The 16,951-nt window shown below is 36.2% G+C and overlaps 2 protein-coding genes across 2 annotated transcripts in view; both read left to right on the plus strand.

The window, feature by feature from the left end:
• The first annotated feature begins 1,703 nt into the window (after positions 1-1,703).
• On the plus strand, positions 1,704-4,417 carry LOC142351235 (solute carrier organic anion transporter family member 4C1-like). Its single transcript, XM_075403375.1, has 2 exons — positions 1,704-2,495; positions 2,738-4,417. The coding sequence occupies exons 1-2, from the start codon at positions 2,064-2,066 to the stop codon at positions 4,238-4,240; spliced, it is 1,935 nt and encodes a 644-aa protein (XP_075259490.1). The 5' UTR covers positions 1,704-2,063; the 3' UTR covers positions 4,241-4,417.
• Positions 4,418-10,067: 5,650 nt separating this feature from the next.
• Positions 10,068-16,951, plus strand: part of LOC142351003 (uncharacterized) — a 33,716-nt gene continuing 26,832 nt past the window's right edge. Inside the window, exons 1-3 of the mRNA XM_075403043.1 lie at positions 10,068-10,160; positions 10,613-10,802; positions 11,120-11,241. Coding sequence (XP_075259158.1) covers positions 10,086-10,160; positions 10,613-10,802; positions 11,120-11,241 — 387 coding nt within the window. The 5' untranslated portion in view covers positions 10,068-10,085. The remainder of the gene's footprint in view (positions 10,161-10,612; positions 10,803-11,119; positions 11,242-16,951) is intronic.

Genomic DNA, 16,951 nt, shown 5'->3' on the forward strand with positions numbered 1-16,951 from the left:
AACGGCATTTTCAATTCAATTGTGCAGCCAAGTTTTGAAATTAAGACATATACGGTAATCAAATTTTGCTTATAATGTAAGCAGACAAAGAATAATCGTGTTTTTAATATTTTTTCGCCTTTCTTTTGCAGGAATTGCTCTATGGTACTAATTTTTTTGACAACCGGAAACAAAAATGCATCCATTCGTCTACCGGTACCGGCAATTTATTATGAATAAAATAAAGGATCTCTAAGGACCAAAAAGAACATATTTGGGGGGTGCAAATAGACTGGCTATATAAGGCTGGGGGCAATAACAGAAAAGAGCCAAAGTTCATGTGCAAACGAACAGTACAATTTTTCCCTGTTTAGTCTTTTTAACTGCTCTCAAAAGCAATTCGTGGCAGTTGTATTAGTCCTATCGGTCTTTTTTATGCGATTTTTCGCTTGACCGGATTTTGTCTGACCCATTTAACTTTTAGCCCTCAAAAATGAAATAAACAGGCAGCGCCCAGCTGTCGTTAAGTGTTCTTAGAAACTGTTTTGCGAGACTTGTACTTATGATGTGAAGGGCGGTTCTAAGAGGTTAACCCCAACCCCCATCCTACCCTCCCCCCCCCCCCCCCCCCCACACACACACACACACCCTCCCCCTCTTACCCCAATGTTGCCCCAGCCCCCGGTGAACCCCCCCCCCCCTATCTGCGCTCACAGAACGCCCCTTTAATTAAATTGAAGCTAGCCTCACTAAACCGTGTCTAGCTACGGATGAAGCCAACGGCTCGCCGGTCGTTTGAGAGCTATTCGCCCGACGTTAGTGGGTTATGTTTTAATTTTCTCTCAAAAGAAGTTTGTAGCACTTATAATAGCCCTGTGGTCTTTTTCGCTATTTTTCACCTGTTTTGGATTTTTCGTCTGGCCCTTTTAACCTGTGGTCCTCTGAAACGGGATAAACAGGTGAAGATGGAAGGCATTAAGTGGCAGAGCAGCTCTCTTAAGTTCTACTAGTCTCTAAGAATACGAGTCACCAAAACTGTTTTAGGAGACAATTGTGTGAAGGGCGGTTCTTAATCTTAGTTCGACCACTCTCGCTCACCCCTTCTCCCCACCATTCCCCTGTGCACCTTCTTCCACCTTGCGTGTGATTTGGTCCCCTCTCGTCCAGCCCTCCTTGTCCTACCCCCATGGCTTGAAACTCCCTCGCCCACCCTCACCCCGGCAACGCTTGAATTCCCCCACTACTCTCTCACCACCCTAATGCTAGCATCCCTCTGCCCTAGCTAACTTCGACTGAAGCCGACCGCTTGTCGGTCTTTTGAGAGCTATTCGCCCGACGTTAGTCACTTATCTTCCTAAAAATTTCAGCAGTGTTAGCGTCTTATGATTTATAGGTAATTGCAAGTTTGCTTGAACGCCTTTTATGCTTAACAATTTTTCTCTTTTCGCCTGATAGTTTTTAATTGTCAATGTCAGTACCAAATGATAGATAGCGCAGTTTCATATATACAAAATTTTTTGGTTTTGAAGTCAAGGTTTTTGAAAGCTGAAATAATACTCAGGCGTTTTCTCCCAAATGTTTCGATTCCTTGGGCAATCGAAAATAGCAATCTTTGCGGTTGACTTTGAAAAGTTTTTATAAGTGCACGAGTAAAATGCTTTAAGACGTATATTTGAACATGAAGTGTGCTGAAATGGAGCAAAGATAATAATTCTTTCTTGAATATTTTGGTACCTCATGAAGCATTGTACAGTTTATATTTTGAGGATTCGATAAATCGAGTTCAAATTGAAGCAGCTTGCATTTGAAAATAATCTGTATTAGTTAAAAAGCTTCATGAAAGCGTTTGTGAGGTCAGTTGCCAAGTTTTAACGATCCAAAAATTGTAAAACTGATAGAGAATTTAATCAGCATGATACTTTTGTTCATAGCAAGAACTTTTTTACTTATCAACAAAGCGTGAGATTGTAAACCATACTTCTATTTTGAGCTAATGTTAGTTTTCAATAATTTTTTATTTGCAAGCCAATGTGCCTTCATTCTTTTGCGTAATTAATCAAAACAAGAATGGTAAAAAAGTAGTTATGAACGTTGATACACGAACGTCTTATGGCGTTTTTAATTTTCGACCTGCTTTTCTTCAACCACTGAACAAGATCAGCCTTTTTGCTGTTTGTATCTCGTTATCAGGATTGCTCCAAGGGGCTTTAACAAATGGATTTTTGCCGTCATCCTTCACCGCGATTGAGACCCGGTTCGGAGTTAGCAGTTTTGAAGTATCTGTTATGCCGGCGCTTTTCGAGTTCTCGTCGCTTTTGCCTTTGTTACCCATTTCGTACATCGGTGGTCGATCATCGCAGCCTCGAATCTTGGCTCTAGGGTTATTTGTACAGGTTCTGGGGACTTCTGTTCTGTTGGTTCCACATTATATGACCAAAGATGAGCCGTCCGTTATGGGTCATTTGGTGGCACAAGCCGATGACTTGGAAGTTGGATATTGCGCGCCAGAATTTGAGGTGAGCTGTCTTAAACTGTTTCCATATTTTAATATTTTTCCAGTGTAATAATCGATTTGCAACAATAGTTTGTCTTCAATGGATTGTTTCGTTAAACCATTTTATCAAAGTTTTTATAGTAGCCTAAAAATGATGTACATAGGCATCAAATCTAAACAATCGTTTTGAATAAAACCTTTAGTTGTTATTTTAGGTCAAAGCATTTGTTTTTTTGCTTTAAGGTCGTGAATTTAATTGTTTAGATCGAGTCTGCAAAAGATCTCCATGACTGGATTTATGTGTTTTACATTGGCTGCGTAATCATGGGATTCGGAAATGCAGCTTTATGGGCCAACTCGTTCGACTACCTCGATAAAAACTTATCAGATGAGGATTTCATTATTTACAACGCCATATTTTCCATGACCGCTGTGTGGGGACCTGGTCTCGGTTACGTCATAGGGTGGCTTGTTCTCAGGCTACCCTTTGATGACGTTCAGAAAAGTTCAGATAGGTACAACTCTCTGACTGAAGAACAACTGGAAAACTTGCAAAGTAGTCCATTATATATTGGAGCTTACTGGTTGGGCATTCTGATCATTGCTATTATACAGTTTGTTGTAATAATACCGCTAATCGGCTTTCCTCGAGAATTCCCAAACTCTGCTGAAATTCGCAAAGGAAAGGAGGTTCCAGCTGGCTACGGGTCCATAGAGAGCAAATCGATTGTTACTGCCCCGGAAGAAATGACTTTTAACGATGTTCGATCGGGATTTGGCCATTTGTTCACGAACCCGTTATATGTATCACTAATCATCGCTTCAACTTCTTCCGCGTTTTTCGTTGTATCTCTCGCAATGTTTGGACCTCAGTTATCCCAAGTTTTGTTCTCGGTTTCCTCAAAAGAAGCAGCTCTCTTATGTGCGTGTATCGTATTTCCTACGTCTATAATGGCGGTTATTGTTGGAGGATTGATTCCGAAAATATTCAAATTTTCAATAAAGGACCTCTTTCTATCCTGCCTGGTCGGATCATTCATCACATTTGTCCTCGGATTTGCTTTGTTGTTTCCTTGCGACAAGAAAAATGATATCAATGTTTCACGTGTTTACGACTACAGAGGAACAACATGCAACGTTACAGATTGTAATTGTGATCCTTACGTATTCAAGCCTTATTGTGTTGATCATCAAGTTTCTTTGTACAATCCTTGCTTCTACGGATGTATAGACGATGATATCACCCACTGCAGCTGTTATGACGAAACCATAAACACGGTTTTGGAACCCGGCGATTGTTCAGACGAGAGCAATTGCGGTAAAGTATTGTTTGTTGTGTTTGGTACTGTGCTGTCCCTAATGTGCTTTATCGCATTTTTCGTCTTCCCATCAACAACGACCGCAATCGATCGAGTTGTACTGCCCCAGTACCGTTCGTTTGGTTTTGGAGTTGCTTTGTTCATACTTCGCCTTTTTGGCACAACTCCAGCGCCGCTCCTGACTGGTGTAATTTTTGACCAATCATGTGACTTCAAACCTGAAACTGATGACGCAATCAGATCGTCATGTGTTTCATATTCGTCTCTCAATCAATCGTTTGCTATTGTGGCTATTTGTTGTTGCGGGTTCTCGGCATTGGTATTGTCTTTCGGTTACTTGAATCTTCGGATCCGAGGCTCAGAGAACGACGACCAAGAACGACAGTTCTTAGTCGGTGAAAAAGTCAGCGATGTGGGAAAATTGTTGGAGGAAATTTTACAAGGATGATCATTAGTTTGTCAATTAATTGTTCGTGTACAGTTTATCGTTTGTAAATCTGTGAATGTCTTAAAAAATCTGTGTCCTGTGCAAATTGGATTGATTATTTGCAGCAAAAATTTCTGTTTTTTAAGGTAGAAGGTAAAAGCTGATAAATTAGATGTGAGAAACTTAATGTCATAGAAATGTTTTCATTCTCTAGAAAGTTTTTTTAAAAATGGTCAATTTTTCTGAGAATTTCAGCAAAAGTGCCTTGCCTTGATTTCAGCCTCAATGTTGGGAGAAGTATCAGCGTATTTTTAGATTGTTAAAAAAAGAAAACATTGCATTTCCAATTGAGTATAAATAGGTCAGGGAACCTAAAAATAACACAAATGGCAGCGTAAAGATATAACATAAATTATAAGTAATTTTTAGGTAACAGATAAAAGATTTTCGTAGAAGAGACAAATTCTAAGCTCAAATGTGAGTATACAAACTCACAAATGAAGCGTTAGTTAATCGTAAAAGCTTTCCAAGAAAAATTGTCAACAATTTGTACCATTGGGTCCTTCTGAAATTGTTGGAAAAAACCCGCCTGTTTGATTCATTCCCTTTTAAGTTTTTTTCAAGACAATTATTAAATGATAAGCCTCTTCCGATGAAACTTTTGTCCAGCCATGATGTTTTTGACCTCTCCGAGAAAAATGGTTTTCGTTCTTGAATGTCTTTAAAACTTATAAGTTGGCAAGCTAAGTCCTGTTATTCTCTTGAAGGCAGGTTTCTTATATGTCAAGATTTGATTGACATACAGTGCTGTTCTGTGACATACAGTGCTGTTCTGTATTCAAGCAATTGTTTTATTGGCAGTATATAATTATCCAGTTTGATACCAAGTGAAGAATTGTTAAATGGATGAAAGTAACAGGCTTTTACTGCGCAATTGAGTTGCTTTTCTAAGGTTGTAAGAAAATTTTTGAAATGGAAGAGCAAAACAGCTGAGCACTGGAGATGACTAATTACAAGAGAATTCAGTAGGATTTTGCGCAAATGGTATGGTACTACGCTTCTGAGGACATAAAGTGTTTTTTATTCCTTACGCCATCTTGCTGAGTATTTGTTTAACTTGTTGTTGGTACAACAACTTTTTGTCCCATATTACTCCGAGATATTTTACATTCTTAACTTTTATTATATGGTTGGCAATCTTAATAGACTCTGCTGCGGATGAAGTGCCAAAGACAATGAACTGTTTCTAATTCAGTTTTAGAGAACGGTATGAAAAATAGTCAACAAGAGAGGAAATTGATTTTTCTAAGTAGCAATCAGTAATTTTAGCAGGTTGGGAATAGTTAGCAGGTTGGGAAGTTGAAAGCTGTTATTTATATTCTTTGCTTTTGGCTTCGCAAGAAACGTATTATGTAAAGGAAACTGTGAGATTTTGTTCAATTTGTCGTGCACGAAACGATTTAAAGTATTCAAAAAAGAGCATTTAAAGGTCAACTGTTTAAATGAACTGTAAATGAGCGTCTGTTTATAGCCTGATAAAGTGGTCATTCTATTGCTTTACATCTTAGCTGTAACTTAGCTGTGAGACCCCTTCGCAATAATGTAGTACAATACAATATTTAATACAATTTCGAAGGGGCGGAGTGCAAATTTTCTGTAATGAAATTATGACCTTACCTAGATCAAAATTTTTGTAGCATTTAATTAAAAAAAACTACCAGTAATGTTTTTCCAGAAAAACAATGAAGACTGGCTTTCAAAACGTAGCTTCGAGTTTCTGTTTAGTCAAAATTGATAAAACTTTCATGTTAAAGGAAATTGCCATATCCTTTTCGCTTCTTGCAATGACGGGTTTAAAGTTTCTTTGTCAAAAAGATGAGAATCTCAAAAGAATTTTAAAAATATAATTGTTTGAAAAATTGCGTTTTTCTTCAAACTCGGAAATTTTTTGCTCGGAAATATTGATAACTATTATTTGAACAGTGACCATTATAGATAACATAGTTACGTAGACATACGCGGGAAAATGTTTTATTTTCTTTATGAAAATAATATCATTGTGAAGAGTATATGTTTTAAAGTGAGATCCTTACGCACTGAGTTGTAATATTTAAAGATATCAGCTATTACGGGGAAAAATTTTCAAAAACTTCAATTTTTGCTTGCTTGTATCTCATAAACCGATGCGGCGATCACAAATTATTTCGTCACAGCTGTATTTTTGTATTATTTTTGAAATATGAAATTGTCCCCCGATCAATTTGTTTTGAGATATTGGAGGAAACTGGAACTGTAAGTGACACGGCGGAGTTCATGCGCTTGTCGAGAAAGTACAGAGAAGTGTTAAAGTCGGAGTTTGTTGATTTCAGTACCCTATTATTTGGCTGCAAAAAAATTGCAAGAATTTGTTTTCGTCTTCGGTAAAGTGAATATAACTTTATCGTGGTCCATTTTTGGTTTTTCTGTATTATTATGTTGTCCCTGTATTTCGATTGATCCAGGTATGTTTCTCCAAAACATCAGTACCATCGGGAAAAAGTGGTCACTTAACCGTTTGGGTTAGAAATATTTGTAGAAACGCCTTGTAAGCAATTTGGCGCAGAATTGCTCAAATGCTTCAAACGTTGGGAGTCTCGTTCACTTCACAATTTTTTAATTTTGGCCACTAGCTTAAGAAGTGATTGAACTCGGAATCACATTTCATGATAAAAACGACAACAGGTCTCCGATAAAGTCTTCCCTTAACTTCATTTCGCAGCCTTTTAGAAATTCTCTTCTAATGTTGACAAGCATAATGTTCTCGGATTTTGCAGTGACTCTTTGACTTCAATTCTGCGGCTTATGTAATGGATCGCTGGATTGTTATAATTTTTTTTTTACTTCAGATCACATTTCGATCAGGCTGCATTAGAATTTTACAAGCGTTTTGCTAGTACGGAATGATCAAATTATTGCTACACTTTTTGCGCAAAAATTTGTCGTTTAGTTCCAAGTAGATCAAAGAGGCTCGATATTTACACAGGCTACCAAAGAGAATAGAACAGAATTTAAAAATCCACATACTGTTCAAAAAGAGGCTTCTTTAGAGGAACGTTGAGACCTGCCATTAATGAGACTACGAAAAAAATAAAACAAATAACATTAACTACGGTCAAATCTCTTTAAAAAAACAATTAGTGAAAACTCAAAATAGTATCAGACCAAACCTATATTTTGACCTGTGATTGACCAAAGAAACAGACGGAACCTGTCTTTGATGAGCACAGGCAAAAAGACAGAAAAATTTGAATATCGATTGTATTTTTTAAAGACCAAATAACATCAAAAGTCATGAAATCATCAGCTTTGAACATAAAAAAACTAGATAATTCACATGTAACTGTCTAGGAAGCCATTATTACCTTTTTTTAGAGTAACTAAGTCATAAGAATACACAATAAACACAAATACAAGCAACGTTAAAAAAAACACAAAAAAATTTTTACAAACAACGTTGAAGCCATTACAATCTTAACCTATTAACTATTTAACGAAGAAATATACATATGTCAAAGTTGGCCTCATTTGAACATCAAACCAAGTAAGATCAAAGTCATTAAAATCATCGACTGAAGGAGTTAAAAGTTCACTTATACCTTTGTAGAAGGCCATTGAGGACTGTCATTCTTCATACGACTACAAAAAGAACATGAATTACATTCAAATATCGAAAAAAAAACGAAATTCGCAAGAAATGTGTTCAGGCCGGTAAAGTTTATGCTATTCGCTGAAATTGTTATACATATTCAACCGGGCCTCCTTTCAACAACGACAGAACTTGTCGTTCGCGTGATATTATAAAGAGACGAAAAAGGGAGCACAAATAAAAACATTAATTACGGTCAAGACTTTTAGAAAACTTACACAATCAAAATCATGGAATCATAAGTTAAAACATAAAACCGCCGATAATGAGACTGCGCTAAAATTTGACAGAGTTAAGGTTTTAAAAGGTTACAATAATAAAAATTCAATCATAATCTTTCAGCGAAAAATGAAATAATCGATTTGCTTAAATTTTGCGGAATTTGTTGTCGGATCCAATTTAACCATTAGCTTTTGAAATTATGATATTTCGTCGTTGAGCTTTTTGGACGTAAATGGGATATTTCATTAGAATCTGTAAATGAAAAAAACTTGTCGGTAATTGGGATGGAAAATATGTCAAAGATAATTTAAAAATTACAATACACCATTACAATTCCGAGCCTTTTTCATGAACGAGACCAAAACTCCTCTTGCTACCATTGCGCAGTTGTTAGAAGAACGTAATCGCTCTTGTAATTATTTGCGTAATTATTTGCGAAAGAGATATTTAGGCAGAAGAAGCTCTAAATATGATGAGACTAATTGATGCTTTTTTAAAAATAAATATTGATTTAAATAGGCGAAAGGTGGGAAAATTGTTAGTGCCAGAAAACTTTCATAGGAATAGGAGTCAAAATTAGCCTTCTTATGAGTGATCGAAGATTGTCAGCAGTTTTTTATCTTTACTATTTATTATCGGTGAATGGTGACAATGTGGCTAAAGAAGCATATTTGTTGCCATTTTTCATAAAAATAAAAAATGCAGAATTTGAAAATTTTGCCTAGTGTTTAACCCGAAGAGTCGGTTCCAACTTTTCAGCAACTTTCATCTTTGAACGTAGAACGAATAACACATTTGATAGAATTTTCAATCGTTTTTAGGCAATATTGATCGAATTTTCTGCAAAATATAGAGAAACCTGAGCAAGATAACGAAAATGAGCTAATGTTAAAAATTGTTTAAACCTCGATAACACCTTGGGAAATGGTAATTGAAAATTATCTCAATATCTTATTCTATGTTTTATAAGTTACTCACAACTCTGTACTATGAATGTTTTGATCGGCGAAAACTGGCTGAACAAAAAACCTCAGTATATAGTTAATTTCCCCCCCACTGAAGTGGGGTTGGAACAACAAGTAAGGCCTACTTTAATCCGCGATCTTTGTACAGATTGCCAAAAATTGCATGTTATGACAACGCTTTTGGTATTTCTGAAGCTTTGTATAAATTTTTTTGGCACTGATATTTTTTATCAAAGACTAGCTAATGAGATGCCAATTATCGGAATTAGTGGAATAACTTACTTTTTAATTGATATATAGCAGTGAAAGCTGCTTTGTTAATGAAGTATTATGAGTTATGTGATAGGAAAATATTGAAACCTCCCTTTTCGCGTACAATTTAAGAAGCGTTAAGCAAATTGTATGATAGGAGTCTGAGTCCTTTGAAAAATTAGAGAACTGATTTTTGATTTCAGATGTGCCATTGTCTTTTTTTTACATTTTGCAATTGTAATATTAAACTGTTTTTTTTGTAAAGTTGGCGATGCGACTTTTTTCGAAGAAACTGCAGAAAGCGTGCATGAATGCGTGGCCTTATTTTAGATGATTTTTCTGTGATTTTTTTTTCTGTTAACTCCTAAAATAGTTCGACTGTTGATGCATGTTAACTATGTTGCGACTTAGCGAGCTCTGGCTGAATTCAAATTCTTGCCTTTCTTGTTTCATTTAATATTTGTATTGACTGATTTTAAGCTTTGCGTCTTTCCTTGACAGTCATTGGGACTTCACAATTAAATAATGGGTAAAATTCGAAAACCTGGACAAATTGATATTCTCGATCTTGGCCGACCTTCTGATGTCCTTGTGGTTTTCATTTTATAATTCAACTTTGTCATCCTCTGCTCGTATTGGGTGAGACCTTAAGCAACCATTTTTGTCTATATGAAATTAGGAACGGTTTTCAGATTGTTTTATTCCTTTGTGATTTTGCAGGTTTTGTTTTTTTAGATTGTTAATGGATCAGTTTTCTGAAGATGCAAACGTCGGAAGCCAGTTGGGCGGTGAAACAGCTACCATGTTTGACTCGGCGGTACGTCGAAGACCGTTCGCGTCTATTTGGTTTTATATTTGTATCGTGCCTTTCTCTAATGGCAACTGTGGTCTAAGTAGATAAGCACGCTCAAAAGAGAAATGTTGAGCTTTAAAGCGTGACTTAGTTTTCCGTACTCGGTAGCTGGACCAGTCTATATTTTACGATGGAAACATCTATCTTGGAAACATCGATGAACTCATATCAAACAAAACTTGCAGAAAGAAATTATTTCTAAATTTCTGGCTTAAAATGTTTCGTAAAATATAGACTTCGAAACATAAAATGTTTCAAAGCTGTTTTCTTTATTTAACGATAAATGGCATCCATTTTTTGGAACATTTTATGCCAGAATATTATATTTCTACAATATTTCTTTTCAAAACATTTGGACATGGTTCGCGGTTTTGGAATTCAATTCAATGACTCTGTCTTAATTATATCTTTTGCAGAATGACACTTCCACACCGGGCGGCCTTGATGACGTCACGATGAAGCGCAAGTCTGAGATGAGTACGGAAGATGACCACGAGAGAGCCACAAAGATGGTGAAAACTGAAGAAGACGTGGCGCCACCCGGTGAATCGAACGGAGACCATCCGCAGGATGGCGCAAATGGGGCAGCTGAGGGATCACAGGAGGGTTAGTCGAAATTGAAAAAATGAGTTTGAGTTTGGACAGACTTTATTAAACTAAAGGTAAAAGGTTTTCAGCTAAAAAAGTTTGCGAACTATTTTTTGGCATTAGCTTTGGGTTCGGGGTGGGATTATTTCTGAGGTTTTGCTGTCAGAATTCATTGTAGGAGGGGTTCTTGTTTGAAAACTAGGTGCCTTGCTGTTTTCAAAATAGCTGAACAAGCGTTTCCTTTAAAATATGTTTGTGACTTACAGATAAAAAGGACTTTCAAGTAAAGACGTTTGATATCTGCTCATTTTGTTCCAGCGGTAATAATTTTTTAGGTGGTACAGAAGCAGCCGTGAAAGAAGAAACTGAACCAGAAGAGGAAGTTGAACTCATGATTGAAGATCTGTTCACAGTATACGTCTCAGCTAGGAGAAGAAATTTCAAAATACCTGAAGAGGTTCGTATAAACACAATTTAGCCGAAAATGGCGTTCTGAGGAGTCTGGTTTGAATTTTTTTTGTCTCGAAGAGTTTTGCTATAGATAGAAGCTGCTAAATACTGACTCATGATCATAAATATTATTGCTTTAAATCTTTTTAATGACTCAAAAATAAGTTCTGTAGATTTCAAATTTATGCTCACTTCCTATCATTTTCAACATCAGAATGTTTGAAACATTTGTTCAAAAACAACCTAGTTTACCTTACTTGGTCAGTTTGTAAACTTTCATGACGAATCAAGTAAGGGTCTCTCTTGAGTAGCAGAAAAATTTCGAAGCTGTTTTCTTTATTTAACAATAAATGGCATCCATTTTTTCGGAACACTTTATGCCAAAATTAATTTTTCAGCTCCCAAAGAGTGAAAATGTCCGTTGATCTTCAGCAGAACATTTTTAGTACCGCATTTTGCTCTTACAGGTATCACATTAAGCTTGACTTTAATAAATTGACCAAATTATTAATCGCTCTCAAACGAAGTTTGTAGCAATTATATTAGTTCCTGTCGGTCTTTGCGATTTTCTTATGACCCAATGCGATTTTCTTATGACCCATTTCACTTTGCGTCCTCAAAAACAGGATAAACAGGTAGCGCCCAATGGGCATTAAGTGCTGTTAGAGCCTTTCAGCTCAGTAGTCTCCAAGTATGCGATTCAGAGAAACTGTTTTGGACACTTTTACTTATGGTGTGAGGGGCGGTTCTTTTAGAGGTTGACTAATTCCCCCACCACAACCACCCCACCCACATCACCGCCCCCCCCCATCCCGACCCCTGCGCGTCTTTCAGGTCGTAGGGGCCTCCTGCAGCCAAAGACGTCCTCCCACTGTCCCCCCCCCCCCCCCAATTGTTGCCCCCATCAGCCCCACCCCCCCCCCCCCCTGTGCACCCCACGCTGTGCTCAAAACGCGTCCCTTCACTAGCTACTGACGAAGCCGCTAGCTACTGACGAAGCCGACTGCTTGCCGCTCTTTGAGAGCAATTCATCCGACGTCAGTCGGTTATGCTTTACGCTTTTTAATCCTTCACTGCTATTTCCAGTCAATATGGTTGATTGGATATTTTTCACCAAGAGAAATGCAGACTACGATAGTTTTTTTACGGTCAGAGAATGTAAGTGTTTGAAATAAACCTGGACCAGAACTATTTGATCTAATTTAGCGTTTGCGCTGTGAGCTATTTTTCGCTTTCGAAATCGGAACTTCAATATTCAGAACTAATATTTTTGCGTGATGTTTCGTTTGACGAGTTTGACTTCCTTTGGCCATGTTTAATGTATGATTTTATTTTATTTGTATGTTTTCTGAAGTACTTATACTCACATTGCAATGGCAGCTTAGAACAAAAACTTTCAACTTTTAATGAGGCTAGATTCGAATGTTTTTTGGAGAACAGTTTTTCTGACTGGATGATGGCTGCCCTAAGATTTTGCCTGGAATGTCCTCTTTATTTATGGTGGAATATAATCAGAAATTGTTTTTTGATCTTTTGTAGTTTTGGTATGGTTATTTGGATTATTTTAAATTGAATTTTTTCCATTCAAAATAAAAAGATTCCGAGTACAGAAAAAATCTGCGACAGTGGAGCTCTACTATTTGTGTATATTCGTGTTCTTTTTTGTTTTTTGGTCATAACGTCATGACATTCTATTGGTGCGCCTAAAAATTTCAAAGCAAATTCTTAATAATTTAGTCATGCGTTTTTTTAAAAAATAATTTGAAGTTATGTTGAAGTCATGTTGGAACGAAAGTTTTTATTTGGCTTGGTTATTTTGTAGGTTACTTAAATGACTTGCAGGTCGCGGAGTTTGGCCGGTTTTGCGTTTATTTTGTTAAAATGTAAGCAATTAGAGAGTCAAATCTTGAATTTGAAATTTAAAACGCAACCTCTTATTGTAATAAATTATGAAACTTTTGAAAACTGTCTTGCTGGAAATTTTTTTTTTGGCAATTGGGCGTCATCGGGTGCATAATGTTCTAATATTTGAATAACTCTAAGTAATAAAAACTAAATAGAATTGAGTATTCAGTCAACAAGGAGGTTCGGTAACGCGCGTTTGCACATAATGTTCCGAAACAGCTCGTCTATTTCTGGACTTAATTGGCTACCAAATGAGAAAGAGATGGCAAACTTTCAAAAACATACATATCGCTCAACTAAGCACTAATAGAGTAAATTAATGCCACTGCAGAGGGCCGATGATAATAGTTTTTAATAGCATTACTAGAAAGGACCATCAAAAAATAAATGTACCTTGTAAAAAAACAAAGCCAAGAAACAAATGTTTGAAACAAAAATTGTTATAATGATTAAATTATAACTTAATGGAAACGGGTTGTGACCTCTCTTTACAGACACTCATTTACAAATTGACCAAAAAATGAGGCTCAAAAATCCAAATGTTTTGAAGACAAAAAGTTTTAAAACCATAACACAGGTTTTCACTAAGGGTTGGATTGCACCACTTCAGGATTGCAACTACAAAACAACAAATACAGGCAGAAGCCAATACTTCACAAAAATTTTTCAGACACCATATGATATCGGCAAGATTTGTAAATCACTTGCTTCTTATCTGAACATCAGTTCTTCCTTAGTTCTTCTTTATAAGAGCAGTACGTAGAAATGACAACAAAAAGAAATCAAAAATTGAACAGCATCGAATTTTTTTAATGAAATTAAATGATCGAAGCCATCAGTCAAAACATATAACGAACAGAAATTAATGTTAGAATCAACCAAAGGAGACGAGACTTCTTATTAATGAGTTTTGAGTCACTTGATGACGAAAATGAGAGAAGAAAGGAGGCAGACAAATCAATTTTTTTATTTCTTTTTAAAGAAATTCAATTGATAGTCATTTAAATAATTTGCTATCAACTGTAGTTGTCAGATACGTTCAATTATACGTCTTGGGGAAGCAATTGACAACTATCATTATCAGATAGGAAACACAAACACAAGCAATAATAAAATCTTCGAGAACTATGTCTCAACCCATAAAAGCATAAACTATTCGACAACAAAATGAACATTCAGTTTCGCCGTCTTTCATCGCGTTGCCTTCTTCCAGCTCTTCATTTCTTTAATTGGAGCTGTCAATAATGTAATACTTTGACAAAGAAACAAAATGAATCTATAAAATTGGTAATTATTGTCCAAAATGAAAATTAATTGTGAACTCGTATCAAAACCAAGAAACCATCAGTTAAATATAATACGTTACAAACTTTAACTTAAATCTCACAGTAAATGGGTTTTGGCCTATCTTTACTGAGACTACGCAAGAATTTGAGTCAGCGACATTTAAATCAAATATTTTCAAGGCGTAAGAAACATTAGATAACAACTGAAGGTATTCTCTAGGTTTCTGTTTAGCTCCTAAAGAAGGCAGTCGAATCTCTGATTGGCGAGACTAAGTCCTTGAACTACGAAAAGTATAACAAATGAAAGCATAGCCATAATTTTCTTACGAAAGTTTTTGCTCGAAGCAATAAAAACCATGAGCTTAACTCTTCAACCGTAATATTTTTTTCGTTGGATCTCATTTTTTGTAAATATCATCTGTCAATTTTTAAGACCTGATATGAGTTTCTTGTCAGCGATTAACATAAAAAAAAAATTACAAATGCGGAAATTTTTTTGAAAAAGGACCCCGCCCAAATAAAGTTTTATCGTAAGGATCCATGGTGGGATCAAAATTAGCTCTGATTTTTCTGCGCGTCTAAGAAAACACTTGATTGTTCAAATGGTTGCGAAATATGTCAATTTTTAAACTTAATTGTTTAGTATATCAAAAATGAATAATTCATTTTGTATAATTATTGAGTATTATACTTACAAAAAATGGTGAAATTGTGATTTCAGTGTCTTTTGGGGCCAGCGGGAGTACAACTAGCTCTTTTGTGAGCTCACGAGGAATATGTGCGCAGTTTTTAGGTGTCTGTGTCCAGCAAATGTGAAGAAAGTTGCCTAAAATGCATATTTAGTCCCATTTTTGACAAATTCTGATTTGAAAAATTGAGCTTAATTTCTAGCCAAAAAACTTGCATCGAACCCTCCTCTATCTTCAAGGATTACACCAATAACTGTACGGTTAACACTTTTAACATGTTTTGGCAAAATTGACGAAAAATGGATTACGAAAAGCTTGAACGAAAGCATCTTAAATCGGGCGAATGTTCACAAAACTTATAACTCCCAGTAAAAATTTGAAATTAAAACAATCTATTTAATTCCATGCTCCACGGTGGACGGGCTTTCTAATGATACCACTCACAACTCTCTGCGATATTATATCGATCGGCCAAAATTGACTGAACAAATAAAAACCCATTTGAGTATATATTTCCTCCCCCACTAAAGTGGGTCGGAACAATAAATTTACGCTAATAAAGATAGGGTCAAAAAGCTAGATAAACGGGATAAACGTTAGAGGCTGGCAGAACGAGTGCAGTAAATTATCATGGTCCCTAGAGTATACTGCTAACTGTTATTTGTGTTAGCTCGTTGTCCTTCAATTTGTTGGCGGAATTCGCCGTGTTTCACAAATCTAATGGAACTGCGGACCATATTAAAACCCTAAAGCAAAAAGTGACAGCCTTAGTTTTTTTTTCATTTTCGACCTGATTTAATCCGAACGTTGATCAACGTTGGCTATTTTCTGGCAATCTACCTGTTATTTTTATTAATTGAGTAGCTCTTAAAGATTAAACCATGTTACTTCTTTTTTCTCGCTTTTGTACGAGCTGTGTTCAATCTTTTTATTCTGCGTTCATGTGGTTGACAATTTGGACTTATTGTCTCGGACCCACCATCTTTGTGGGCATAAAAATTTTACGCAACAGGTGCACTTACTACTTTTTATATGGTAACGTGTTATAAAACAACCCATAATTTGTAACTGGGGGTCATAAACAGCATGGGGGAAGGGGGGGGGGTTCGAAACAGAATATATTCGACAGTTTTCCGTTGTGTAAATAGTAGACTTTCAAGTAGTGTTACATGATTCTGGTGAAGTTACTGAGAAAATGTCTTTCGTCTTGGTCCAGTAGCGACGCGAGATCTCTCACAGAGTTGCTTCAAGTGCTAATCAGGCACTATATAGGATGTGGCCTTGCAGATATCCGGCGTTTTAAAACTGGCGCTTGAGTGCTTCAAATATATGTTTAATTACAGGTTGTGCAGCAGATCAAGCAAGAGTTTGTCTCATCTAGCATTAATGTGATGGATGTGTTCTCCACAAATCGCATCGCTCCAGAGTTTTGAGTCACTTGATGACGAAAATGAGAGCAGAAAGGAGGCAGACAAATCAAATTTTTTATTTCTTTTTAAAGAAATTCAATTGATAGTCATTTAAATAATTTGCTATCAACTGTAGTTGTCAGATACGTTCAATTATACGTCTTGGGGAAGCAATTGACAACTATCATTATCAGATAGGAAACACAAACACAAGCAATAATAAAATCTTCGAGATCTATGTCTCAACCCATAAAAGCATAAACTATTCGACAACAAAATGAACATTCAGTTTCGCCGTTTTTCATCGCGTTGCCTTCTTCCAGCTCTTCATTTCTTTAATTGGAGCTGTCAATAATGTAATACTTTGACAAAGAAACAAAATGAATCTATAAAATTGGTAATTATTGTCCAAAATGAAAATTAATTGT

Source organism: Convolutriloba macropyga, chromosome 12, assembly GCF_964194025.1.
Source record: "Convolutriloba macropyga chromosome 12, txConMacr16.3, whole genome shotgun sequence".
NCBI lineage: Eukaryota > Metazoa > Xenacoelomorpha > Acoela > Convolutidae > Convolutriloba > Convolutriloba macropyga.